This window comes from Tinamus guttatus, unplaced genomic scaffold (genome assembly GCF_059628265.1).
Source record: "Tinamus guttatus ecotype Peru unplaced genomic scaffold, ASM5962826v1 Tinamus_guttatus_pri_ptg000033l, whole genome shotgun sequence".
Classification (NCBI taxonomy): domain Eukaryota; kingdom Metazoa; phylum Chordata; class Aves; order Tinamiformes; family Tinamidae; genus Tinamus; species Tinamus guttatus.
Window position 1 is genome coordinate 722,174 of NW_028288567.1, and position 26,583 is coordinate 748,756.

Genomic DNA, 26,583 nt, shown 5'->3' on the forward strand with positions numbered 1-26,583 from the left:
ACTAAACTTTCAGATGTTTTATACGTACAAAATAATGCCATATATTGTCAATATGACATTCGTTGTATTAGGTAAATTCTTTGGAAAACCCAAAGGCTCTATTAACCTAAAATGCCTACATACCTGATTTGGGAAGGCTAGGACCTTGTTTTTCAGAACAGTTAATCTATGTTCAGATACAATATTAATTGAAGAATGCTGACTATTTATAGCTACATGTAAAAATAAAGTAGGAAAAGTGACCTAAATGCGTCATAGAAGATAAAGGATGTGACTAATGGACAGTTTTGAAAATAGGAGGTCTTATTAGTTTCGGCTTAATATTATTAGAAAGTTGTAACAGAGTGAACAACAGAATTCATTTTTTTAGAACTTTGAACTGCTTTACCTGTAAAAATCAGCATTTTTTTTCCTACTTTTTTCTTTCTTCACTTATTGCAGAGTTGGAAAATGCCCAGTAAGAGGTTGGTATTTAATAGCCCATTGTCTCTTCCACTACTTCCATTGTAGGTTCATCCTCTCTTGAATGAGGGACAGATGGTATAGAAGAGTTTGTATGTGAATTATATAATAAGATAATATAATAAGATAATCAGTGGTGGGAATATGAAATGATCCAAACCGTTCATGGTACTGTTTTCTTTTCAGTCTCCATTTTTCTGTATCCATTCAGTCTTAATCTGTTTACAAGTCTTTACTTTCCAACTTCTCCGTTGGTGTTGCACCTTCTTCGTTACTTCTATTTCCTCACTGCGCCTATTAACTTGTCCCTAATCACCTCCTCCTATTTTGCTGTCACTTCTGTTGGTCTCTGTATCCTGGTGAATCAGTCCGCTCTTCTGCTCTTGTTAGAGCAAGGAATTTACTGAGGAGTGAAGACTTTCTGCTCTTGGCTAGGTCTTTGGTCTTATTTGGATCAGGCTGACTTCAAAAAACATTGGACATTGTTCTGATAGCCCTAGTTAGTAGCATTTTAAAAACTTATTCACTATTTCTTCCATTTCTGGACCTTCTTCCTTGCTACCTTTCATTATCCCTTTCTCTGTCCAGCCTGTTTTCAAATAAACAATCTGCACTTAATGCCTTTTTTTTTTTCATTGGTCCCATTTGCTGTATCCATTCCCGAATTTTGTGTTCTGAAACCATTTGTTAGATAATCCTGGTCTTTTACAGCATTAATGACATGATGGCCATGCAGATTCTTCTAAGGCCACCATATCAGTAATGCTATACAAGACCAGATGCCCCAAATGCTGTACAGGACCAGATGCCCCAAAGATGCCCTAAAGTCCCCATCAGTTACCTGGACGATAGCGGTTATGTACTGTTGTTTCTTGCACACTTCTGATGACTTTGTCAATCTGTTCAGGCCATGGTTCCTCTACCTGATTTCAATTAAATGCACTCTATTCCACTTAACTCTTTCTTCTTACACACAAGCTATCCACATACCAGTTAGATGCTTTTGCTCTTTTTTTTTTCTTTTTTTTTTTCTTTTTTTTTCCCCACTCCTCTTCACATAGCATCCTGCTTGTCAGAGAGCAGCAAGAACTAGTCTGTCCTCAGCTGCACTGTCTCTAAGTTGGCCCTGAGCCCATGGAGCCAACATCTTGAAGGGCAGGCGATGCTCTTGGGGCTCTGACTTTCTCTACCTTTGATTTTTTTTCATCAGAAATCATCAACCTTCACATGTTCTGATAGTCCCCTGGTTTTCTGCAGAGTTATGGCATATGGGACTCCAGCAGGACTTCTTGCTCACAGCATCAGTCTTTAATTAATTAGGACCTGGTATTTTATTTTCTTTAGAAAGATGATTAGAGGAGGAAAAGTTGATGCAATTTAACAAAATTGAACACTTCTTCAAAATAAAATAGTAGTGTTTCAGCTATATCTTATGTGTATATTTGAACCTTTAGAAATATTTATTAATGACTAGTTCTGATAAAATACTGTAACTTCGTAAAAGTTTTTTTTTTCCGCTTAACCTGTTTCTCTCTTTCTTTCAGTGTCTCCTGAAGCAATTGGATTCTTGTCTGCTGTTGGTGTGTTCATTGTCCTCATGTTGCTTCTTTTCTTCTATATTAATAAGAAGATGTGTTTTGAAAATGTGGGTGGTTTCCCAGATCTTGATTCGGGATATGCTGCGAGGAAGAATTCACAAGATAAACTTTGTAAGTGTCTGAAATATGGTTTATTAAACCTAAAGTTATGACTTACATAATTTTACAATGAAATACAGAAATGAGCAAAAAATCACAACTCAGGTGATGGAAGGATATATGTTATTGACTCATCCTATGATTTTTGGTTATGTTTAAGGGAAGAAACTTTCAAAACTTGACCCAAAAGTTGGCATTTGTTTAGGTACATCTCTTCCAATAAAAGAATACCCCTGAACGTGTTTAAAACATACCATAAATGCCTATAAATACATCTTAAATTAATTTGAGAATGGGATTGTTGAATTTTTGCTCAGTCTACTGAATCTTTGATTGACCTGGCAGAAGTGGTGTTGCATTTACTCACCTGGAAAATAATTTGAAAGAATTCAAACAGTGGAAATTAAATAGACCTCTTTTCTGGCTAATGAGCTAGTTCTAGACTTCGTCTTTTCAACAGAACGAGGTCTTTAAGGGTCTTTAATATATAGACACAAGGAAAATTAGACCTTATAATAGAAAGAGCTTGAGGGCTGATGAAATAAACTCTTCTGTGTGTTTAGGCTGCAGGGACTGAGCGGGTTTTGTTAGTTCATGTGAGAGGAAGAAAGAGGCACCAGAGAACAGGATAGGAAATCTGCACAACAAGGTGGTGTTTTTGTGTGATTTTCACCCTGTTTTTTTTTCCCCTGATCTGCATTGTTGTAAAGCTATTACAGTTTTTAAAAAAGAGTGTATCTTTAATAAAAAAGATATAATTTACATGTCTTAAAACTTCTTCTTTACAGGATAGAATAAAAATACCTATTTCCTCCTCACAAAGTTGTCTTATTTTTGAAAATAATGAATTTTATTATGGTTATTTGTTACTGCTGTTGATGAAAGACTGTCACTTGCTAGCTGAAATTTTTTTTTTATTATTATTGTTATTATTTTTTGCTTCATTTGAAGATACTTATGTTGCTTTCTGATTATTTTCAATGCTTGTTGAATGGAAAGAACAAAGTTGCAACTTCCCTTATTAAGTGTATTAGAGGTAATACAAGCAAATAGCTATGAAATTGAACTTGGAGAAATGGAGTTGACCTCCTTGTGAAGCAGAAGACCTTTCTACAGAGAAGTTATTGTTGATCCGTAAATTGAAGAAATGGCGTTTTTCAGGAACTTGCAGCAAAATCTGAGCCTTCCCTCTGTGTCTTCTCTGGTTGATACACTGAGCAATGCTGTAGATGACCTGACCAGTGTTGTTGGAGAAGTCGGCTACAGTGTAGCCGATTCAGTAACAGAACAAGTAACCAGCATGATAAATGGCCTTCGTGCGGAGGAGGAAAGCTCCAAAATACAGAATGAAAAACCCATGGAAGGCAGAGAGGATACACTGCTAACTCATTCCAAGGAAAATAATATGAAAGAGAAAAGAAGTACTGCAGAACGTAAGGAGACTAAATATCCTAATTCATCAGATATAAACCAAGCTGGCGACCATGACATTGGCAAACAACAATGCCAGCTTAAGGGCAGGGATAGCAAAAACCATTCCAGTGATGCACAAGTACCTCAGGATTTGAAGAACGCAGGAGGAACTGTTAAAAGGGAAGCAGTAGGAGGAAATGAGCATTCAGTAAATAAGTTCTCAAAGAGTAGTAGCCTGAAAAGCACCAAACTGAAAGTGGATGGGTCATTCAAGGAACAAGATAATTGCCTACATGCAGTATCAGCTAGTTCAAAGGATCACTTCCAAGGAAAAAATAAACCACGATCATCTGGAACTGGTTTGAAGGATTTTGAAGAAGTGGCCAAGACAAATGTTTCCAAAGATAGAGAAACAAAAGTGAGTGAAGTACAAAAGCAAAAATTATCAGATTCCAGCTTGAAAAAGACACACAATGATAGTTCCTTAAAAGAAAAGAAAGCTGAAGCCTTTTGTACCAGAAAAGGAAAATCTGTAATAAAGGATGGCGACAGTACATCAGCTATAACGACAAAAGCAGGTAAAAAGAAAATTCCTAAAGAATCAGAAAAAAGTTCAAGAGAGCTAAGCAATAAGAAGACAGCAGAAAAAGGTGAGAAGTCCTTGAGCAAGCTTCATTCTTCAGCCTTTCCTGAAACTTATGGCACTTTTTGCTTTTTTCACCTAACTTGTGGATTTCACGTTAATGATACTGTTTCCCTTGAAGGGAATAAATTTTCTTTTCTAGGTACTTCGTCCTCTAATTATGATATTTCTTTGAAGTGAATAACTTTAAAAATATATAGTTAATGGAACTGATTATTAGATGTCTTTTATATATTCTAAGTTTTTTTCTGTATGAAACTTTTCTCAACTTTTCTGAAGTGCCTTGTGTGTTTTCTGTTGAAAACTGGGAATTAAATGCTTGTTCTTTGAAAGTGGCTTGGTTTTTCTGTGCTTTAAAATTGTTTACAAATTGTACAAATCTCATAGTCTCTGAAGTTTGCATGGAGTGCGATGAGATTAAAAGAAAATGCACTTTTGTTTTATTTGCATGCTAGTAGATCTTCAGAATGAATTTCTGAGATATGTAGATAACTTTAAGACAGAGAAGTCACTGACTAGCAGCAATTAAGTAAATTTAAGTATAAAGAGAACTGAACAAGACTTTTCTTAAAGTCATAGCGTTAGAGAGAAAATGTATGCACTATTGGTGAGGATGCTGCCTGTACTGCCTGCAACATCTAGTCTTAGAACAATATAATAATGAGGTTGCAATGATAGTTTGTGAGCAAGATGTGAAATCTAGTATTTTTGCACAATTGTTTTCCTGGATGTGCGGGGAGTTTTTAGAATTCAGCACATGCTTTCTTTCTATGAGATCTATAATCTGATAATAGAACTTTTTTTTTTTAATTTAATTACTTATCAGTATGTGTGTTATTTCCTCATATGATGCGACATTTGGAAAATATATTGAAATATTCCGTAGGTACCATAATAAGCACTCAGTAAGTTTTAATAGGTTAATAATAGGCAAATAATAGGCAAGTTTCTGTATAAAACATAAAAAATCAGAAGTGGCAGGAAGAGGCATAAAAAAGCACAACCTTTTTGGATTTAGTTGGATTAAAAACATTTTTTTAAATGTTTCTGGAGGCTGTTTTCCCCCCGCAAAAAGGAAATATGGTTGTATTATTCTTTTTTATAGGTCTCATGTTCTAACCTTAATTTGATTCTTAAGTCCTCTAAAGAGGTTTCATGACTTGGAATAGTACACATTCTGTCTTGTACTTTTAAAGTAGGAGTTAGAGAATAAATATATGGCATCACTGGGAACTTCTGGATGCTTACCAAGTTGAATGCGCTATTAGAGACATAACTTTCAAAACTTTTTTTTGGAAATCTTCTAGTGTTTCTGCCAGATTCTGTACTGTCACATTTCTGATACTTAAGCAGATTGGTTAATGAACCCAATTTCACAGTGCCTTTTTTTTTTTTAATAAAGGTAATTGTCAGCTTAAAATATGTATATATATTGTTGATGTCAGGCATTGTATGTCAGTTCTGGCATGCCTCACTTTTTGTATAGCTGTGAAGACATCTTGTAGCTGTTTCCCAGCTAACAGGCTTCAGGTTGTTGAGGATTTTAAGAGACACAGGCTTCTGCTTTGTGTAGCAGAAAAAGAGGCTTCGTTTTCCAGACAGCTTTCAGCTGCTGCAGGGAATCTGCCATCCAGTATATGTTCTACTTTGTTTGATATCCATCAGTATGTGACCAGCATCAACAAACTTGCTTTATAGCTGTCCGTATATGGGGAGCACCTTAGCATCTCCTGAATTAAAATTTACAACCTAGAGGTAAAAGATCTGTTTGCTCATTAGCAGTTGTTAAGGCACCAGTTTTCCTGTAAATACCAAATTAAGCTCAAGTATACGTTACATTTAGAGTGGTAGCACCATCTGCAGTTAAAGTTCCCTGACATTTTCCATTTCAAGACCTTATTTTCAGTTGCTTATAACTGTGTGCCAAATTTGAAGCATTTGGGATGAAATCTGGCATAGTTTGGCATCTCTCTCTGTCTGAGATCATTCTTTTATGCTGTCATTTAAAGTCTTCATCTGTTTCTAGGAATAGGCAAAAACCACACTGGTTATCTGTGTAGAAAATAAATACATTTCTTATCTGCTTCATTACGAATCTTTGGCACTTTGGTGCTTTGGATAATGTACTTGAAATGTGCAAGAGCACTTTTCCCATGTCAGAAATGTGCCCCTTTTTTATTTTTTTTAATTTTTTATTAGGAAAATGCATCTAAATTTGTCAAAGTTCTAAATCTTTGAAACTTTGTTTTGAAAATGATCAGTAAAAACTTCTTATATCTTTGTTAAATTCTTTGACCTTTCCAGTTGCACTTATGTGCCTCATTGTCAGGGTTGAAGAACAGAGCAGGACTCATCCTGCTTTGGGTACTTTTGGATATGGAAGGGCATGCAGACTGGGACTTAGCGGGATGTAGCATGGAAAACTAGAGGGCATGGCTGAGCTTGGGAGGAAGAAAGAAAGGGCAGAGAGCAAAAGAGCTGGATCGTGGTTGGATAGTATGTTAGACCATGTTCCCCCACAGAATCAGGGACTCAACATTATGGCATGAGGATTCTGCTTTCAGTAGTTAATAAAAGTCCACTGACAAATTGTATGCTGTGGACTTGTTCACACAGAGTAGTGGCAGTGCTAACCTTGGTTCAGTTTGCATGCAAGGTACCCAAATGTGATATTGAATCAGTAATGAATTTACTTTACATTATACATTTAGAGTATTTTCATCTTAAATGAAGGGTTTCAAGAATTTAAATATGTCCTACCTTGCAAAAAATGATCCATTTTACTTTTTTTGTTAAAGAAGTTTTATGCTTTTATACTCTTAAGCTCTATTTGCTTTCATTCTCTTTTGAGCTGTAGTTGATTTGCTTTATTCTGTTCCAACAGACAACTCTTATATGAGTAAAGACCAGCATGGCTCATCATCTGAGAGTGATGACGAAGCACTGGGTAAATATCACGAGGCCCTGTCCAGAACCCAGAGTTCCAGGCTGCCGGTGGTGGATGGCAGGCAGCAAAAGAACTATGTGTGGGAAACCAGGCAAAAATACAGTCCCCTGTCCGCAGAATATGATGGGTACAGTAGTGAAGCCTCAATAGATGAAGGTAAGATTGTTTCACGAGTGTTCCTTTCATTTCTCATTTTATAGTTATGTTTTGGGTAAGGCAGTTTTAGACAAGGGCAGCTTAACTTGCAAATAATCAATGTCTGTAAGAAATATCCAGGTACTTGTGCATGCTCAAACAAAAACTGGTATGAACTTGCTTTTTTATTCTTCCAGAAATACCGAAATCATGCAATTTATTCCTATATTACATGATGTACAATTTTATTAATAGTAATTTTATTGCTTGGGGAGTCTTCTGGAAATTATGTTGATTTAGGAAAGAATCATGGAAACCTTTAATAAATTCTGGGGTATTATAAATGCAAACAAGACAAGCTATAGGATCTGTTATGCTTTTATTGATGAACTGTCATAACAAAGTAAATGGTTATTGATCACTAGCAAAGCAACTGACTATTGCACATGGTGCACATGGTCATTGCCATGTGCATTACTGGAATATCTTGGATTTTTCCTTGAAATCAAATAAATAATTAGGAAAATTAGATTAATATGCATCTTCCATGAAGTTAAAAGTAGGATGTAAACAATAAGATGTTTTCTGTTGTTGTATATATTTCTTACTTTCCAGTAAAGATCATAGCTAGCTGGCTATTAATATCTTGCCTTTTTTGTGCTTGAAAATAGTTACATGTGAAAACTGTATCTCCAGTTGTTTTCTAGCTTCACAAAATGGAGCTTCAGTTGAAATTAGCTAAAAGTCAGGCTCTAGTATAGCTGCTCTATAATAGTAAGATATTTTTTATCTTTCCTTAAATATATTAGAACACTTCTTTTTAATCTTAAGATTTTGTAACAAAGAGTGGATACATATAATTGTAAGGAAGTTTATACCTAAATATATGCAAAACAAAAGTGTTTTTGTGGAAAAAAATCTACTGTGTAACGTAAGTCTATTATTTACAAGTCGAATTGTCGCTGTAACTTGAAATTAGTGCATGCTCTTTAATTACTCTGAGGTATAGGTATAGAGGACATGAAAGTCCTCAGTGAAGATTCAGAGGAAGAGACTTCCGATCATCAGAATTTTCAGATCTTTCCTTTGCTTTTAACCATTGGAAAAACTGGGGAGCTCCAGCAGCTAGGGAAGAAAGAGCAGAGGTGAGGTGGGGCTGTAAGAACTGATTCTTGGATACATTTATGAAGAAGTGCAACAGTGAGAAGGGATAGCAAAGCAAAAATATGTGTGTGTCTCTCTCTGTCTCTGTCTCTGTCTCTCTCTCTCTCTCTGGATATATTTGTATATATATACATTCTGACTTCCCAAATTATGAAGTCTTTAACCAGATATTTCTGCTTACGAAGAGCCTTAATACTGTCAATATTTTGCTTTTTCTGCTGCATGTAAGAGCATTCTCTGGAAGAAGGAGTGGAGAATTGGCTGCCTTATTTGTCTGATAGCCTGCAGTTACTTTACAGTTTTCTACAAAATGCTTGAAAATTAGAGTGGTGATCTTACCTCATCTTTGCAAGCCGTTATTGTGAACAACTGTTCAAAAAGATTCTGTGGAATTGAACACAGCAACTGAATAGCAACCTAGAACCTCTTCTTAGTGACCTGGAGGTGGCACACTAGAGTAGTTAATTAGTGTGTGGAACTTTATGTTCTTCCTAAGTTATTTCAAACATAAATAATCTCTTCACAATGTTAAAAGTGTTTGGCAAGAGGAAAAGATAGTTTGTCTTGTTATGTTACATTCAGAAGGAAAGCAGCCCATCCTAGAGCCTTAAAAAGAGAAGATGGGAATGTTGTGAAGAAAAACTGCAGTCAAAAATAAATGCATGTGAGGCTGGCTTTCACTACCAAACAGCTCATTTGTGTTCAGAGAAACTCTGCACTGAACAGATGAGGCTAAAATCTCAAGTTTCCAAGTAGGGAGCATCAGGAAATTCTTTGCAAGAGGGAACAAGCAATATGTTCCTATGTACTTCAATATGAGAAATGATTGTTAGTGTAGTTGTTGGCTATGTTCTTTTGTCTCCTTATATATACTTTGTGATTTTTATTCTAAGTTTTAAATATTTTTTGCTGTAATTCTAGCCTAAGGCACCCTTTGTGCCTTTATTGAACAGGTTTGGATACTGCTGCAATGATGAGAGAATTATTTTCTATCTCATCTCTTTTTTCTCTCAACTCATCCCTGATGATATCATTAAAAGTTGCTTCAGAGAAAGAGTAATATGAGCTGATAAAGATGCATATTTCATTTTCAGAAACTTCTGTGTTATTTTCTATTTAGCAGTTACTCTGTCATATATTTTATCTTGCAATAGTGTCCTGTGTGTTTTGAAAGGAACCAGTTAGCGGTTTCACTGTTTATTCTATACTTTAATCTTTTTAAATATCTGCTTGTTTAGACAAGGTCTGCACTTAAGTGTGCTAAAAGAATATCACAGTGTAAGGGACAAAAAAATACAATCTTGTTTCTATTAATACACCTTGCAAACTTTGCTTGCATTGCTAAAAATTGGAAAATTACAGTGAAATATATATAGTAATGCTTGCACTATAGAAAGGTCTGTTTGTATTATATTAAAATTTATTTATTATCTATTAATTAGTTTTCTGGCTGTATGTCTTCTAGGAATGTGATGTTCTGAAGCCTGAAAGCATGTGTGTGGTATATTTTCAAATTATTCTTTTCTCCTCTAGATGGCCATATTAATCTTTCTTTTCAGCATATTTACGGAGATTTGACATAGGATTTTATATAATGTTTTATTCAAAAATGAAGAAAACAGTATCTTATTTCTTCTTTACTTCAATGATGGAATATTGTAGTAAAAGATTGATTTGTTCTATGAAATCTAGGTTTTTAAATTGATTCATTCTTCTGTGCTCATGCCCATTATGTGATCCGCTTTGTGTGTTTTTGTAGCATATTCGATGCATTTAGTTTCTGTTGAATTCTGTTGAAATCCCCAACTCTGACACAAGCGATTCAAAGCTCTCAATCACTGGATAGAAACCAGCATATCTCCAGTATTTCTTGATATCTTTATGTGGGCTTAACTCAGTCTCTGTGCTTAGAGCTCAGGGATTTAGGGGTAGCCCAAAGTTTCCATTCTCATCTTTGAAATTATCTTGGTCTTTATTGTGCTGTTCAAGAAACTCTGTGTACTTCCTGAAGTCAGCTTTGCTCTTTTTCCTGTCCCGATACAATTTTCTTTTTATTTTTGATAATGTGCAATTATTTTTGTAATATTCCCTGCCATATCAAATGCTCTTATGAGTCTGCTGAATTTTTAAATAATATTCTGGAAGAGGAAATTAATAGAAGCTGTAATATTACATATTTATTCCAGAAGGTAGATGACAAAAAAAGTCCAAAAGCCACTCCACCCCCGCCCCCATCAAAAAAAGGCCTAAGAATTAAAAAAGTGAAACTAACAATGTGAGGTGTTTCTGCTAACAGGAGGTTATTAGGAATAACCTAATTAAATGGGGATCTAGATAAGCATTTTATTTACAAACTTTAATTGGTAATTAAAAATATTTGTTAGTATCTTTATTGGTCATAGTCTTAAATGGACTATGCTTAATAACTTCACTTTCCCAAAAATGTACAAATTGGTATTAAACTAGCCTCTTTATTGTGTTTGGTAGTGGCTATATTTGGCTACTTCCTGAACCTGCCTTTGTTATCCCTTGCAATTTCATAGGCAAGTAGAATGTTTTTTCTTTTGGGTAGTAGTCGGTAGTTTCAGTAGGTATTTTTTAGGTAGGTATTTTTTCAGTAGGTATTTTTTAGGTATGTGTCAAATGCTTTTCTAACCAAGATTCTCTGACATTCAGAGAAATAAGTGTGTGTGTGTGTGTGTGTGTGTGTGTGTGTGTGTGTGTGTGCGCGCGCGTGCGGAGGGGGGAGCAGTTCTACAACTTACAGATAATTTGCTGTCTTCTTAAAGCTTGTGTTGCCCTAATGTTTAACAGCTGTGTGGAATTCCAGTGGTTACCAAGAAAATAAAGAACCTTGGTCCTGATGTACTGAGTGACAATCACAATGAAAAAGGTAGAATACTTCAGGCCAGCTTGCTTTATTTGGCTGTACGTTATGAGTGCATTGCAGCCACAGGTTCTCCAGCCTATTTTAAAGTCTGTTTCTAACGTCTCGATTGGCTGAAGACACGTGTGTTCAGAGACTCCATTTCTGAGATTGGCCCAAGTGCCTTACACTTCACAAGGGTTTTTGGAAACATATGGAAGCACTAAAAGACTGCACTGAGAAAACATAAGTTCTCTTAAATGAGAATCTGCTGCTCTAGCAGGCATATGCTACTGGAGTTTATCCATCTTTTCCATATTGTGAAGGTAGAGTATGATGTTATTTTTGTAGTTTCTTCCCCACTTTTATTCTTCTTTAGGCGTTCGGCGCTTTATGTTGATGTGTCTGTTGGACATATGTTTGTCTTGCTCCCCAGTGTCAATCTTTGCACATGAAGGCGACTGTTCTTCTGCAATCTCTTGGATCTGTTTCCTTATTGCAGCTTTTAGCATTTTCTTTCTTCTTAGTTTTCATCTCTTAGATAAAGTGTCTTTGTTGAACCACTTGGAGGATATATAGAGATTTCCTTTCAATGTATTTCCAACATAAGCAAGAGGAGCTCTTTGACAAGCACCTCAAACTGGCATACTGATAAATCTCCTAGTTTTCTAAAATAATTCTCTTGTGGGAAGGAGGTGGAAATATGATTGTATTGTGTTCAGCAAACTAAGGCCACAAAATTCTCAAAATTCAGAGTCGATAGTATCTATCTGTGCATATTTAATACTGAGAACTACAGGCAAACAGTATAGTGTAAGTAGTGACGTAAGAGCTATAAGCTAGTATTTGGATTGCAAGATCAAATGCTCAGTTGAGTACTGTATCATGTTGTGATCTTTACTTAGTTATTTCTCTCCTTTCTCTTCTAATGTGCTTTTAATGAAGAAATTTAAAGTATAATGGAAATTGTATTTAGTAGGAAAGTGGCTGCAAACTTTTCTCTGACCTGTGAGATTTCTTTGGTGTAGTATCTGTTGAAAGGAAATATTCTGTGTAGCCTGAGGCTCTGGTAGAGACAATGTTATGCTCATGCAAGTCATTTTGAAAGGGTCTTAAGCAAAGACACTTAAGAAAGTCTTTAGAGCAGAGCAGTTATTTCCCAAATGCTTCGAAGTGTATTTTGAAGGCTGAATAAGGTTACAGCTATGAGATGCTGCAGATATTCATACTTGTGTACATCACCTTCAGCTGATACCATTCTTGATACACTTTTTGGATTTTTTTCTTTCTTTTTGAAAGAGGGAAAATGGAAATGCTTTAATTACGGGGTTTTTGTTAATCAGATTTCATTGTTTATCCATGTGGCTATTTATACCAGCTTCCATATACTTCTGTTTTCTATTATGTGACATTCATCCTTGAAATTTCATGTTTTAAGAGTAATTGAAAAATTGTTATATAGTATTGGAGAATGGACAACAACGTGGTGCTAATGATAAAATTCTAAATCTTGATTATGTGAAGACTGGTAAACAGAAGGGAGTAAATTGGGTGGTAAAATGGCTTGAAGACCTTAAAAATTGGAGAAAGAAAATCTTCATTTTTCTGATATTCTTCAATTTCTCTGAATTCTGAGCTGCTTTATGCCTTTAAAGTGTTACTCTCTCTCTTAAAAAGATTCTAGTATTAAGGGAATATTATTCAAGTATTAAGATATGGTTGTTCTGCAGTTATGGTTCTCTATGTGAATGGCAGACAAGCACTCTGGAGATGTAGAAAGCATAAGAATCCACAGATAAGAGTAGATAACATGTGAAATTCAATAGTATTGTAATGTTCTTGGAAAATTTCCACAAATGGAAGTAAGTATACATGGGAGTTTAAAGACAAAGGTGATTTCATGGCTAAGTTTAGTTAAGAGAATGGAGTTGTACTGAGACCTTTTTTGAGTTGAAAAGCTATGAAATAGTGCATGACTACTGCAGAGTTGAAAAACTCTGAAGTAGTGCATGACAGTGCTCTTGTTGACCAAAGGTAACATAGGGAGGTCCGTGATAGAGTAAAACTGAATGATTCTGAAAGCTTGGATATACCCAAAATTAACAGTGGAGGTGCTAGAAGAAGATATTAAAGCAATCATCTACAGGTTAAAAGAAAAAAATAGTAATGAAAAATAGTAATGAAAATAGTGAGAAAAAGACGGGAAAGGGAGAACAAGTGGGAAAGGGTTTCTCCTGATGCGTACGAGAGCGCAGAGCAAACTCGCAAAGCAGATTGCCCTACCAGCATTTTGAAATCTTTTAGGAAATATGCTCTGCAGTGACGTGAAGGCTTTGAAGAAAGGCACCCTTAGCAGTAGGATGTCTGAAATAATGTAAATCATGCATTAATATTCACAGTTTTTTTTTTCCATTTTAATTTAGACATAGTTGAATACGTCTCTCATCTATCTGAATTTATGATTTATGAAGGGGTCAGGATTGCTTTTGTTTGTCATTACCTGGGAAATGTTTGTGTGTGTATTTACAGCTGAAATATTTCCTGTGGCATTTTACTCTGCATAGATGTTCCACATTCACAAATCTCTTTATTATATAAACGCAAGAGATAGTACTAGAACACTGAAAAAGATCTCTTCCCTAATGAACCTCCCTGAATTGACTTGTGCTAATTCTGACTGAGAACTGGTTTCTTTCACTAACATAACTTTAAAAATATGTGAACAGGAAACCTGATAAAAACAGTATTAAAAAATGTAGATACATTAGAAATAACTAAAAAATAATAGTTTCAGCATGTAGTTTCCAAGTGAGTTTACTGACTTTTTTTTATTGTTACTTACTCCATCATATTAAGAGAGAGAAGGAGATGAACTTGAGATGAACTGGAATAGCGCAAGGCACATATGCGCCTTCCAGTTATATCAGTCTTATCACTGCAGTTTCTCAACTTCAAATAAAATCTATAGGTGCACTTCTATGGAGGATATTTCCCCTTCATTGAGGGGGAAATATAATTCCCTTTTGCTTGACTTTAGACTTTTATAGATGGCACACTTAGTAGCAGTTATCTCCTGTTTTCCGTAGTCTTTTGTGTCTTGATCCGTATTTGTGCTGAGGCAACTATTATATCATTTTCCTGTTTCTTTTTCTGTTGGCAAGAACAATAGTTTTTTTTTTTTTTTTTAATGTATTAATTGCATGGATATATGCTACAATTGTATCAGAAGTCAGATTTTTTCCATGTCAAGATAAGCTTTCATATGCTATTTACAACACATTTGTGTTGTGCTTTCAGGAATTATCAAGATATATTTGTTTGAAAGGAAGCATGAGATGTATAATATAACTGTTTTTTTTTTTTTTTTTTTTTAAACTTCCAGTTACCTTTCCTCCACTTTATTGTCAAGTACTTTGAAAGTGGATTCTTAGGTAGTGTAATTTCCATGCTTCTGGTCATTACAGTGTGGCTGAAGATTATATGCTGCAATGGCATTGTGGTCTCTTGAAAGCACATAAGAGAAATTATTTTATTACCAAAAATTTGATTCTGGACCTCAGAGAGAAGCTAACCAGCATGCTAAACTGGATATATTCGGTGTGGAATCACCTATGTCCAGTACAACTGAAAGCTTGATCTTTAAATTCATAAATTCAAAATTCTGCACCATTCACTTTCTGCACCATTTAATATTCTGCCATCATATGTTTTCATACATATATTTGTACTTCTTCTGTCTAAAGATATTGCTGTTTAGTTGTAACCTTTGCACTGAACCTTGTTCAACCACTTTAAATTTTGCCTTGAAAAGTGCTTTCTAAAAAGTATTCATTTATCCTTTTTTTTTTTTTTTATTTGCTATATTTTTTAAAGGAGATTTATGACATTCCTTTGCAAGATGTATCAATTTGTCAGATAAAGGTTTAGAATTAGATACATTTTATTCATGTTAAAGTCACACCCAGCTTATTTAAAGGCAGCTTTGACTTAGAGTTGCAAGCCTGAGGATATTGATTTGAATTATGCATGACTGTCTGGTATGCAGTTCCATTAGCCTGCTGGATGGGTAATGTAAACATGTTCAGAATTTTAAGTATCCTATATGAGCGGCAGGTTAAAAATAGAGTTGGTAAGACTGTTGTATTTGGAAAATCCAAGTCCTGGAGAACAAAAAACTATGAAAGGTTGATCTCTTCAAGGGGCTGTCTTCAAGTGTGTTTGGGTTTTTGTTTTTTTCCTTATTTTTTTTTCCATTTTCAAAATGTTCGGCTGAAATACCGCTCATGTGCACTGCTTGAACAGGTGAAATGATTACTGCTTTTTCTGCAATGAGTTGACATCTGTGCCAGAAAACAAGAGAAAAATCAGGGCAACTCTGCCTCTCCCTACAGAAAAGGAAATAGCCGCTGTCGTTCAGCTTGGTCTGATTAGTGATTGATCTGATTTTTTGTTTCGTTTTTTCCTATCTTCAAAGAATCTTGTTTAGTAATGTTATTTGATGTTGCTCAAACTTTTTGTGGCTAGCAGTATTTCATAACTCCTGTTTTTATTACATGTGATCTTTTTTTCCCTAGTAACTCTTCTACTTCAGTGATCTGTGATGTGGCAGTGTATTTAATGGCTTTTGAAATGTTGTTTTGAAACCATTAGCCCTTGAAAAAGCTATTTTGAATAACATTTAAAACAGCTAGTATCTTTTTAGAATTTTGTCCATCTTTCTGTAAATTTTTAAAATAGAAAAAGAATATAATCCTAAAATGAAAAATACAATGCTATCTCTGGTATATTTTGTGGAGATATAATATACTCTTTAGTGTTTGTAGCATCCATGGAAACTCTACAAAGTTACCGAACTTATTTTTAAAGTCTAATGAACACAGGACAGAAATTAGGCCGATTTTATATCAATTTTGTACCTATAGCCACAGTCTCAAAATTATTTTGGTTGTAATGTTTCACATTTGGTTACGATAAGCTCTGCATCATCTGCATAATGATTTATTTTGCCTGAACTTCAGAGTATTTACTCATGTACTCCTTAGTATAAAAGGTATTGCATGAAAATTTACACATGAACACGTAACTTGGAAGCTCTTGAGGATGAAACTCTCTGCTCTGTGCAATGCTCTGTGCTTTTCTTTGTTCGTTTTTTCTCATAACTGATCTTGGATCATACACTGTTGGTCCACACAAAATTGGCCATTTCTTAAATACCTCTGGTGAAATTTGAAAATGTATTTTGAGTTTGTGATTATTTTTCCTTGTAGCTGAAGAATAATTCATCTATTAATAAAGACTAATGTCTAATTCTCTCCTTAGACAAAGCTGTCATCCTATTTTATAATGGCTGTTACCTTTGACAGTTTTCAGAGCAAAATTCCTTTCCCTAGTAACAAGAACCACTGCTCTGAATTGCCCTCTTTTCCTGGTGCTGTTTCCTTCCTGGCAACAAAAAGAATCTTTAAAAAACAGATCTTTGGGAATAAAAACACTGTAGTCATCTGTGTCAAAGACAATCTGTGGCCTTGGAGATGCACAGAACAATAGTGGCCATTTCCAGACATCTTTGAGACTCTGAGAATGAAGAATTAAAAACTTTTGTGATGAAAGATGATAACAAAGGTTATTATTATTGTTTAAAAATACTAGTTTGATATTTATTTTTACTCTAGAAGGGATGGGAGAGCTTATGTATTGTGGGTAATCCAGGAGAATATTGTACAGAGAAGAAATAATGGAATGTGTAAAGATGGCTGTGATGGCAGGATTACTGAGTGTTGGGTAAATGTCCCTCTGGTACCAGATACTCAATTTTTCAAGAGGGGTTCCAACATTAAACTGCAGAACTATAAATACTGTGATAATACAGCTTGTTTACCATAAGTACCACAAAGTAGTGCTCATTTTGAATTCTTTACATTTTAATTAGTTCTCAAAGAAAATTTCAGCTAGAAAAATATGCAAAGTTTTACTTATAGTTGAATATACCTTATTACTAAGCTCACAGTAAGAGTATTACATTGTTGTTTTGCATCCCCAAAAACAAATATCATAACCTGAGAATTTCAAAGTTAAATTTAAAAGAAATGCATTTTATGAAATCCATGCAAGCGTAAGCTGGAGTGACATTATAAGAAAAACAAAGCCAAGTAATTTGTCTTTAGTACCTAAATGTCTTTGGAAAACATATCAGAAATGGTAAAGCTACTGTGTGGTATTGATGCAAACGAGAGAGAAGAGACTGTGGATCTTAGGCTTCGGTATGTCTGGCTCAGGTGTGGATCCGAAAGCTGGTGGATGTGAATAACTCATCTTTTTCTGTGGTGTGATTTGCTGTGATAGAGAAGTTTAGCAAATTGAGGAGAAGAAAGGTATTGCCTGGCCATTCTTCCCTGGGTGGATAATAGTTACTTGCCTTTGCTGCAAGCACACAACTCATTTCTTGCCATAAACTCAATAGAGTCAGAGTCGAGAGTTCTGAATGAGTCTGTATGGAGGCCATATTGCCATAATTCATTTTCCCTTACTTCTTGTATGTTCATTCAGATTAGGTTAGTATCTGCACTAGGATTTTGTCCTGTGTAAACTGGGCTAGGTAAGTGGAAGAGAGTTTTGTTGGCAAGAAGAGGACAGACTCTCCTTGTGTAATAGGAAAACCAGTTTACTTAGCTGCCTTCTCCTTCAGGACCACTCAATGTCTTCTGTGTCACTGATTAGTACACATTATTTCCAGCTTTTTGGAATTCAATTTGTCTTTGACAATTCTCATGATAAATTGGCATAAGAAGGCCTAACAATTTCTACTTAAGGGAGTTTGCTGTAGCTTACATGCAGTCTCTGAATTTAGTACAGTGCTTCTGCAGTTCCCTTCTGAACTGCCCGCTGAAATTTGCTGCATTTTGTACATCCGCAGTAGAGAAATTCGTCAGTACTTCAGAAACAGTTAACCTCTTGTCAACTCAAAATAAGCAGCAAATTTGGAATTATTTTGGGTTCTCCCATTTCCATTTTAGCACACTTTCAGGGCTGGTCAGATTCAACTGCTTTGCGCTTTCATCCATTTCACTTTGGTTTCCTTGAAAACCAGGGCTAGATACAGGATAGGAAAGAACCTACTTGCTTGTTTCATTGCCAGTGTGATGTATGGCATTCCTCTGTTGTTCTGGGGGGGAGAAGAAACACTCCCAAGACGTGAGACCCTCCTCCTGTGTCGATGGCTGAGGCTCCTCCTGGGGCAGCCTCTGCCCTTTGGCGCTGGGGAAGGCACCTCTCCCGTAGCCATGGTAACTGGAAAGATGCTTTGGAACTCAAAGGGGAAGAATAAGCCAGAGTAATAGGTCTCATTAGAAGGGCAAAATACATAAAAGGCTCAGGCATATGCTTTTAATTAGTTGCCAAAAATAGCTGGAGTCAGAGAAGACGCCATGAAACAATATTTCTCAGCGTTAAAAACGGGCAGCATTTAAAACCTGAAGGCGTGCTCAATTGCAAGGCTCTTACCTTACCATGTTATGGGAATTCAGTCCATGAATACTAATACATTTGCTATGGTTCCTTAATCATACTTAGGACATGAGAGAACACGCCGATTAAAAACTAATAAAAGTCCCATATGATTGCAAGTTTTTAGAAGTTGCATAATGATGTTAATTCTCAAAGCGCTGATGCAGCATCTTATGAATAGCATTGCAAAACATTCTGGTATATTTTACATGTGCACTGTTGGAAAAATAAATTTGAGTACATCAATGTTGAAATAATAAAAAGAATGAAAATACAGATTTGTTTGAGGTAGAAAATACAGTATTTTACACAGTAAGTCACTTTGCTTACCTCACCTTAATTAACAGGAGAGTGTGAAATGCAGTATGAAACGAGAATCGGTGCACTAGAATTGAATCTTGGAGAGACAGAATAGAACAATATACAAAGAACAAGGTATAGAGTATTTGAATAAGCATTTTAATGGAAATATTTTAATACAGTGAATAATTTTAAAGTTTTCTATTTGAACAGCACTGTGTTTGTAAGGAATCCATCTTGCATTGCAGTGCAGTTCTCCACATTATTTCCTCTGTTGCTATAGAAACTAATTCTAGTGCAGCTGTGATCGCTTATCAAAATTCTAATGTTTCAATACCCGCTTCTTATTTTGAGTTATTTAAATAGCCTTGTCTTACTCTGAATCAAACTGCACATTTCATCACTGCTGAATTGTTGACTGGTCAAAATGTTAATGTAAAGTGATAGAAAATGTTGGGTTTTCTTCTTTTTCTGCCATCTAAGCTATCATACTCATTGTTAAAGTTTGAATAGCAAGAAAATTAAGGCTTTTTTACTTGCTAAATTATAAAGGTCAATATTTGCTGTCTAAAATCAGCGTTATGTAATGGATATTACTTTATCAGTATAATCTGAAATATATTTAATTTTTCATAAACCTTAAATGGTGCATGTTACTGATATGTGGCCCCGTGTGATTTGTGTGTGTATAATTAAACTACAGTTAGTTTTGTTATATGGAACCTGTATGTTGCCATGTTCAAAAATTTTGAAGTCATATTACGTTGTCTGAAATTAGTCAGCAGCAGTGCAACATTCTGAATTCTGAATATCTTCAGGTTCTTGCTTTCTTCTTTTTTCTTCCATTTTTTAACAATGAAAGTATTATATTGGTAGATATAAGTGTATAATAGATCAGAAATCAGCAGTGTTATTGGCATATACAGAGGGCTATACTTGGCTATGGCTTGTTAAACTGCTGTATTGTAGAAAATGTGTAGATATTTGAGATGATCCCCAACCCTTGGTTATATAATACTCCTTTTCTTTAAGTTTTGTCAAATTGGCAAATCATATGCTGAAAGGGGTCGGTGGAGATCGTCTAGTCTGGTCTCCCAACACAACAGGGCTAACCTGAAAGCTGGCTCAGATTGCTCGGGGCCTCGGCCACTTGAGCTTTTAAAATTGTCAAGCCTGGAGGTTACAGAGCCCATGTGAGCAATCTGTTCCACTGGGGGACTGCTCTCATTCTCTACTGAAATGCTCTGGCAGTATTTTTCAAGATAATCACTGACTTTCTGAATGAGTGTACACTAATTTCATGTAGAGTGCAATAAATCATTTTCAAATTTGAAATTATCATACAAACATTTTGCAGCTCTAGCTGTCAGACTGATTACTAATTAGCTGCTATATACCACCTTTACAGCATCTTATTCACCAAGCATCAAACAGTAATTTCAGATTAGGTACCTAACATTTTGCAAATATAACATAGGTCCATAAGAAATAACATGCATGTTTTCGCTTTGTCACAAAGCCTAATGAGTTTAATATTGTAAATACATGACCATCTTCATGATGGTATGCTTTACCAGTTAATGTTTTGGGAGATTAGATGGCTTGAGTATGATGGACTGCACTCTGGTTCTTGGTATTGCCCTTTTGTTGGGTGGATGTCAGGGAAAAGCGATTCTTCTCCGAGTGTGTGAGGGCAGCGGACGCATCGTTCCGTAGCCCTTGTAGGTAACGTGCAGCTCTGTCCCTGTCCTCTCATTCTGCCAAGCTCCTGCGTAGCCTTGCGCTCTTGTCGCTGCTGCTCCAGCTCAGTGAAAATATCTTCACTGGGCAGGCACTGTTCTCTATAGCCCCACAGAAATTTTGGGAACCACCTGTTCTCTGAATTTTGTTGCAGCCAGGGCAGTGTATTAATAACTGCGTTGTGCATTGTCTGCGAGTCCAGCAAAACAGCTTGTCTGAGGCAGTGGGAAGTCTTAGAGGTGCCACATAGAAGTGCAAGAAATTTGGTAGTGAAACATCATGCCTCTTTCTGCCCAGGGAAACTTGGTTAAGGCCTTGTTGGAGCAGGAGAAACAGACCGACCATCTCTATGCTGCTTAATCAGTGGCACTTTTTTTGTGTGTGCGTATTCTTTGCAGTCTTATTGGCTGCATAAAGGAAAGAAGCCTTGTACTCAAAGAATTTGTTTTTCTCCTGCAATATACGCATCTAAGTCTCCTTTCTTTTTTTTTTGACAGTTGGCTCAGATTTGCTACCACTGCCAGTGTTTCTAGTCATGCTTTCTACAAGCCCTAATACTTTAGCATTTTAGAAGAATTCTTGAGCAAATGTAGACAGTTTTCTGCTATGACTAATTAGATAACCCTTTTTTTTTCCTTCCCCTGAGACATGGGTTGTTTTTATTTGATGATGACATCTATTCCAAAAGCAAACAATTCTGAGTTTTGTAGAATCCTTTTTTGCAAGAGTGCTCTGATGCATGCAGGTAAAAGTTCATTTTACTAAAGGAACTTAGTGAGTCAGTGTGCCAAGGAGGGAAGGGAAAGTACCTGAACAGATGAGAAACCAAGATCTTTTGGAGTCTCAGGATCTGAATAATTATGAAAGGCTTCATGGGAAACATCCCTTTTACCTCTTGTGGAATATAGCTGACTGTGTTCTCTAGGTTGTTTAGAATTTCAGGTACAAAAATGGGTATTCTTACCAATCAGAAGCCTCCGATTTCTCTCTTCTCTTGTTGCTGTTGACATTCCTTTCTTTCTTGCATCTGAACGACTATCTTGCAAGTCACAGGGTGTTTTATTTTCCCTATTCTCTCGCCTATATTTTTCTGTCATTTCTGCTTTGTTATTTTAGATGCTTGTAATTTTTCATCCTTGCTTGCATCTGCAAGTTTTTTTTCTGCCAGTTTTCTTTTTCTTTGTTTCTGTAATTATCCAACTTCCCTCCCTTTATTTCTCTTCCTTTTGCTGTTCATCTACCAACAAGATCTGATCACTTTATTCTGTATCATTGTACCTACTTTCTCTTACAGCCTTTTCTTTTTTTCTTCTCCCTCTTACTTTTTCCGACACTAATGTTGTATTTTTTGTCTTTTCATTCTCTTCCTCCAATGGAGCATTGATGATAAATGGAAAATTAAGTAGGGGTAGGTCTCTTAAGAAACTGGAGATTTGTTGTTTCCCATGTTGTTGGTGGTACACATTCAGGTGAACACTTAGCTTAATAATTTAGAAGACATAAAAAAGGAAGCAAAATTCCAGTGAAGTATGGTCCAAGAACTGAGTTACTAGAGTTAAAAAAAATTATTTCATTTCCACACTTAAAGCTTTTGATCACTAGTGTATGATTTAGGGCTAGATTCAGAATGATCTTTGCTGCCTCTTACCTAAACTGTGCTTGGGTCGCAACCAAAACTGGGATCCCAAAACAATTAAGATCCTGCAAATATCTTAAGTTTACGACAGAAAATTTAACTCGTGCTGCTGAAATGGCCATGTAGGATCACTGTAGCACTGCTCGATGTTTATATTGGTACTGAGCCCATGCAGGGAACATCCCTCGCACCCAAATTGCACCCAAACTCGCAAATGCCGAGTTTCTGTTCTGGAAGCAGTCCTGTAAGGAAAATGCCTTTCTTGGCTCATTTTCTCCAGTCAGGTTGTTACTAAGTAGAGAAATAAAGATACTTGGGAAATTTTCAGAATTTTTTTTTTAATACAAAGTTTAAGAAGTTTTGCAACAAAGATGAGGCTGTCTTTCTAATGAACTGTGAGAAATTATTTTAAGCTGCGGAAACCTCTCTAAAGGTAGTACTTACATTCTGTTAAAATCGAAGTATGAAAACACCGCCAGAGAATGATGGAATTATGGTAATTAAGAAATGCCTTTAAGTGCAGTGTATGCTACTGAATGCATTTTACTTGCATGATCAAATGAATAATTACTTAGAGTTAAGATTTTTTTCTTTGTTTGAATCATTTGGAAAACTTTGCCTTCCTTTTTTGTCAAATTAAAAATTAATATGACTGAAATAAGTTACAAATGTTAAAATGTTCCAGATAAAGATATATACAATACATTAATCTTGCTTTTTAATCATACTTCCTTTTTATCCTTTTGAGACCAAATACAATGAAAGGGAGAACATTAAAGAAATATTTGCTCTGTGTTGCAATACGTCACAGGGAAATTATTTTAGACTTAGGTGGAGTCTTTTTCACCTTTTCAGCACTTTATCCTGTTACATGACTCCTATCTTTGACAACTGTCCATGTGTAGTATTAAACTGGAATGGCATTTGAACATTTTTTTTGTGAAAGAATGTACTTGATTGAAGCATAACCCTGTCAGGAAGCAGCTTTCTCCAGGCCCCCATTCAGATGCTGCAGCCCAGAGGTATGGAGGGATGATCACACACACAGACACACACACACAGACACACACACACAGAGGTCAGAAATGGATATTCTCAGAGGCATCAGGCAGTTTACAGGGGATGGGGTCTTTGGAGCTTTTAGCTGCTAAGCTCTAAAGAATCGCTGTTAGGCATCCATAAATGCTGGTAACAGCTGAATTTGGGTGAATTTTCACAGAGATGATAAAAGACATTTCCTTGTCACTGAGACACTCTAAGATTTCAAAGCTGTTGTCAATCAACTTTAGCAAACAGGGCTTACAATATACTTAAGAAGAAAAGATTCTATGAATCTACTTAATTTATTGATCTTTTTAAAGGTGGTGTTTTTCAAACCATTTTGGTAATGGTTTGGCTAACTTGGAAAAATTAACAGGGAGTAGAGGTGCAAATGAATATATGTTTATTGATGAAATTACTGAAAAGTAATATAAACGAATAGTAAAGTTAGCTGCTTATAGAAACAACAAAAGTGAAACCAGCATCCAAACTGAATTAAGAAAAAATGAAAAGTTCTGCTATCGAGCAGTGAACAAATGTGATATAAATACTTTACCTGAGGAAATATAATAATGGAAAGGCAAACGGATATATGATTTCTATTAAGAATTTCTGCTTCCAAAAAAACTTTAGAGAGTTGAAAATAGACTCACTGCAAAATGTTTTGCAGCCTCCTTTAAAAGGAAGAAAAACCTACTAGAAGGTTTGAAAAGATTTATTGCTGTTTACCTCAGAAAGAGATTAATACTTTGAAACAATAGATTCAAGCAGTTTTTATATGTATTTTGGATAATGCAAATCCTGATAAGGGTAGAGAGAGCGCTAAGTAGAGATATTTGATGTTCAAGTTAATGATAAAAATATATAGTATGAGGCATGAGGGAGTGATCCTGAAATTGAGTGTAAATGAGTTCAAGGGATGCTAATGTATGATTTTCATTGAAAGAAGACCAAAATATTTGGGAATACAAGAAACGAAGAAATGACACGGACACTTACTTAATTATGTTTTAATATGTGTAGCCCAAGTTTGGAATGGAAAAGCTTGGAATTCTTCCCTAGTGTATCTCTACTGTTCTGCGGAAAAACAACTTGTCTACTGGACTGTGTTGCAAATCAGAAGTGCAATAAGATACAAAATCCTTTTCTTGTTTGCCGTGGGAAATGCTGAATGAAAAATTCAGTTGTGCTGTGCATAATAGCCTAAAATATGGCAAATGGAAGAAGAAAGTTGATAAAAGATTTTTTTTTTCTATTGCCAGTAAGTGCTCTATAGAAGCCTTAAATTCCCCCTTTTTCAGCAAGTAAGACTCATGCTTGTAATTCTTTGGAAAAGAGGTTGAATAAGGCAAAGATAATCTCTTTTAGATAGAAAAAATAGGGGTTTTGCTCCTGCAAAGATGCATGTAAGCATTTCATTTTAAAGGAAAGAGAGCCCCAAGTCTTCATTTAATATTTAATGTTTATATTTTATACTCTTTATAATGGGGAATAATTCAGTCAATGTAGTATTTTGGATGTGAGAGAAGTTCAAACACGAAAATTCCATTTGGACTGTGTGTGCTGCATATCAGAAACCTCTAAGGGTATTTAATCATTCAGAATAAGAAAGGTTTCTTTAATTTTTAAACAAGTATTTCATTTTATGTTTTATTTAAATTGTCTTAACATTTACATAGAACCCCTTGAAGGTTTGTAAACTTGAAATTTATGTTATATTAAAAAATAAATAATTATGAAGTATAGCATATGTGGAAAAGCAGAAAGGAAAGATACTGTTTGAGTATGGTATGGTAATTACAAAATATGACTTGCAGAAATTATTAATTTATAGAGAGCTTATTTGTTTAAAAGAAACTGAAAACTAGATTCCTAATGAAGTTCTGTTCTCCCACAATAGTGTGAATATGTAAAGTAAGAGGCATGAGAAACATGTGAGTTAACTTGAAAAAATGCAGTTAATTGCTGCCTATGAGACAGGGGAGTTGCAACCACAAGGGTAAATTCTGTTCCTGTATGTTAATGAGATGGACGGTCTTGGAATTACTCAGGACACAGGGACTAAAGAAGGCTGGGACTGTGCTGCTGATCACCTTGGGGAAGAATAATTAAGACAGCAAAGTCTAAGCATTGCAAACATGTAAAGGAACTTCACCAGCTTCGTGGTAAAATGTTGCGCAGGCACAAGGGGCCGGACCCAGAGAAGGGAGTAGAAAGTTTGAGTAATAACCAAAAAGCCTAAATGGAAAGCATTGCATTTAGCAAGCTCTTGTAGTTTTAAACTGCAATTCCACTTGGAAAAATGACTATGAAAATGAGTGTCTATTTTTGCATAATTATAAATTGTTTGTTCTAGTAATAGTATTTGTCCTAGGTCGCTGTGTCGGTTTTTATTGGTACTCCCTTGAGTTTGGTGGCAGGGTATGCGTTATCTCCCCTTGGTATTGAATAAGGCCCAGGTAGAAGACTTACAAAAATGGATTAACCTCTGTTGTTTGACCAGCAGTATTAAAAATAATTTATTTATTTCCAATTTTTGATGGTAGTGGCAAAATGCTAATCTACTTGTGTGTGCTGGGTATTTTTGCTTATAGCTCTTGGCTTGTTCTGCAGTTGAACAAGGGCTATTTACTGTAGCTAATATTTAAGCCTTTTCCTGATTTAGTAAAGAAATAATATTTAAATTGAAGGAGTTAATTCTTAAAAGACTTTTACCTACCCTTTCCTTGGTGGTCTAAAGTGCTACTGTAATTTGATATATTTAGCTTGCAGAATTTATTTTTTGTTTTGGAGCTGAAAGTTTCTTAGAAAAAATGCATGGGAAAGATGTTACCATTAGATTTAGCTTTTTAGAATAACTAACAAATATTATTAGCCACTTTCAGTGGTCTTTATTTTTTTGCTATTCATTTTTTTATTATTATTAAATTGGATACTTATGCAAAATATTACCTGATTATTTGGTATGATTTCTATGTAATTTTCAAGCAAAATGCCCAACATCTTATATCAGTCTGTGATGTTATTTGTCATTGA

General features: G+C 35.4%; 1 protein-coding gene across 2 annotated transcripts in view; it reads left to right on the forward strand.

Moving 5' to 3' along the window:
- The first annotated feature begins 1,998 nt into the window (after window positions 1–1,998).
- SYT14 (synaptotagmin 14) overlaps window positions 1,999–26,583 on the forward strand; it is a 43,038-nt gene continuing 18,453 nt past the window's right edge. Inside the window, exons 1-2 of one of the 2 annotated variants that reach the window (XM_010223830.2) lie at window positions 1,999–2,171; window positions 7,100–7,318. In XM_010223830.2, the coding sequence (XP_010222132.1) occupies window positions 2,060–2,171; window positions 7,100–7,318 (331 nt within the window). In that variant the 5' untranslated portion in view covers window positions 1,999–2,059. Of the gene's footprint in view, window positions 2,172–3,299; window positions 4,223–7,099; window positions 7,319–26,583 lie in introns of those variants that run through there. The other variant, XM_088531669.1, reaches the window with a different exon arrangement.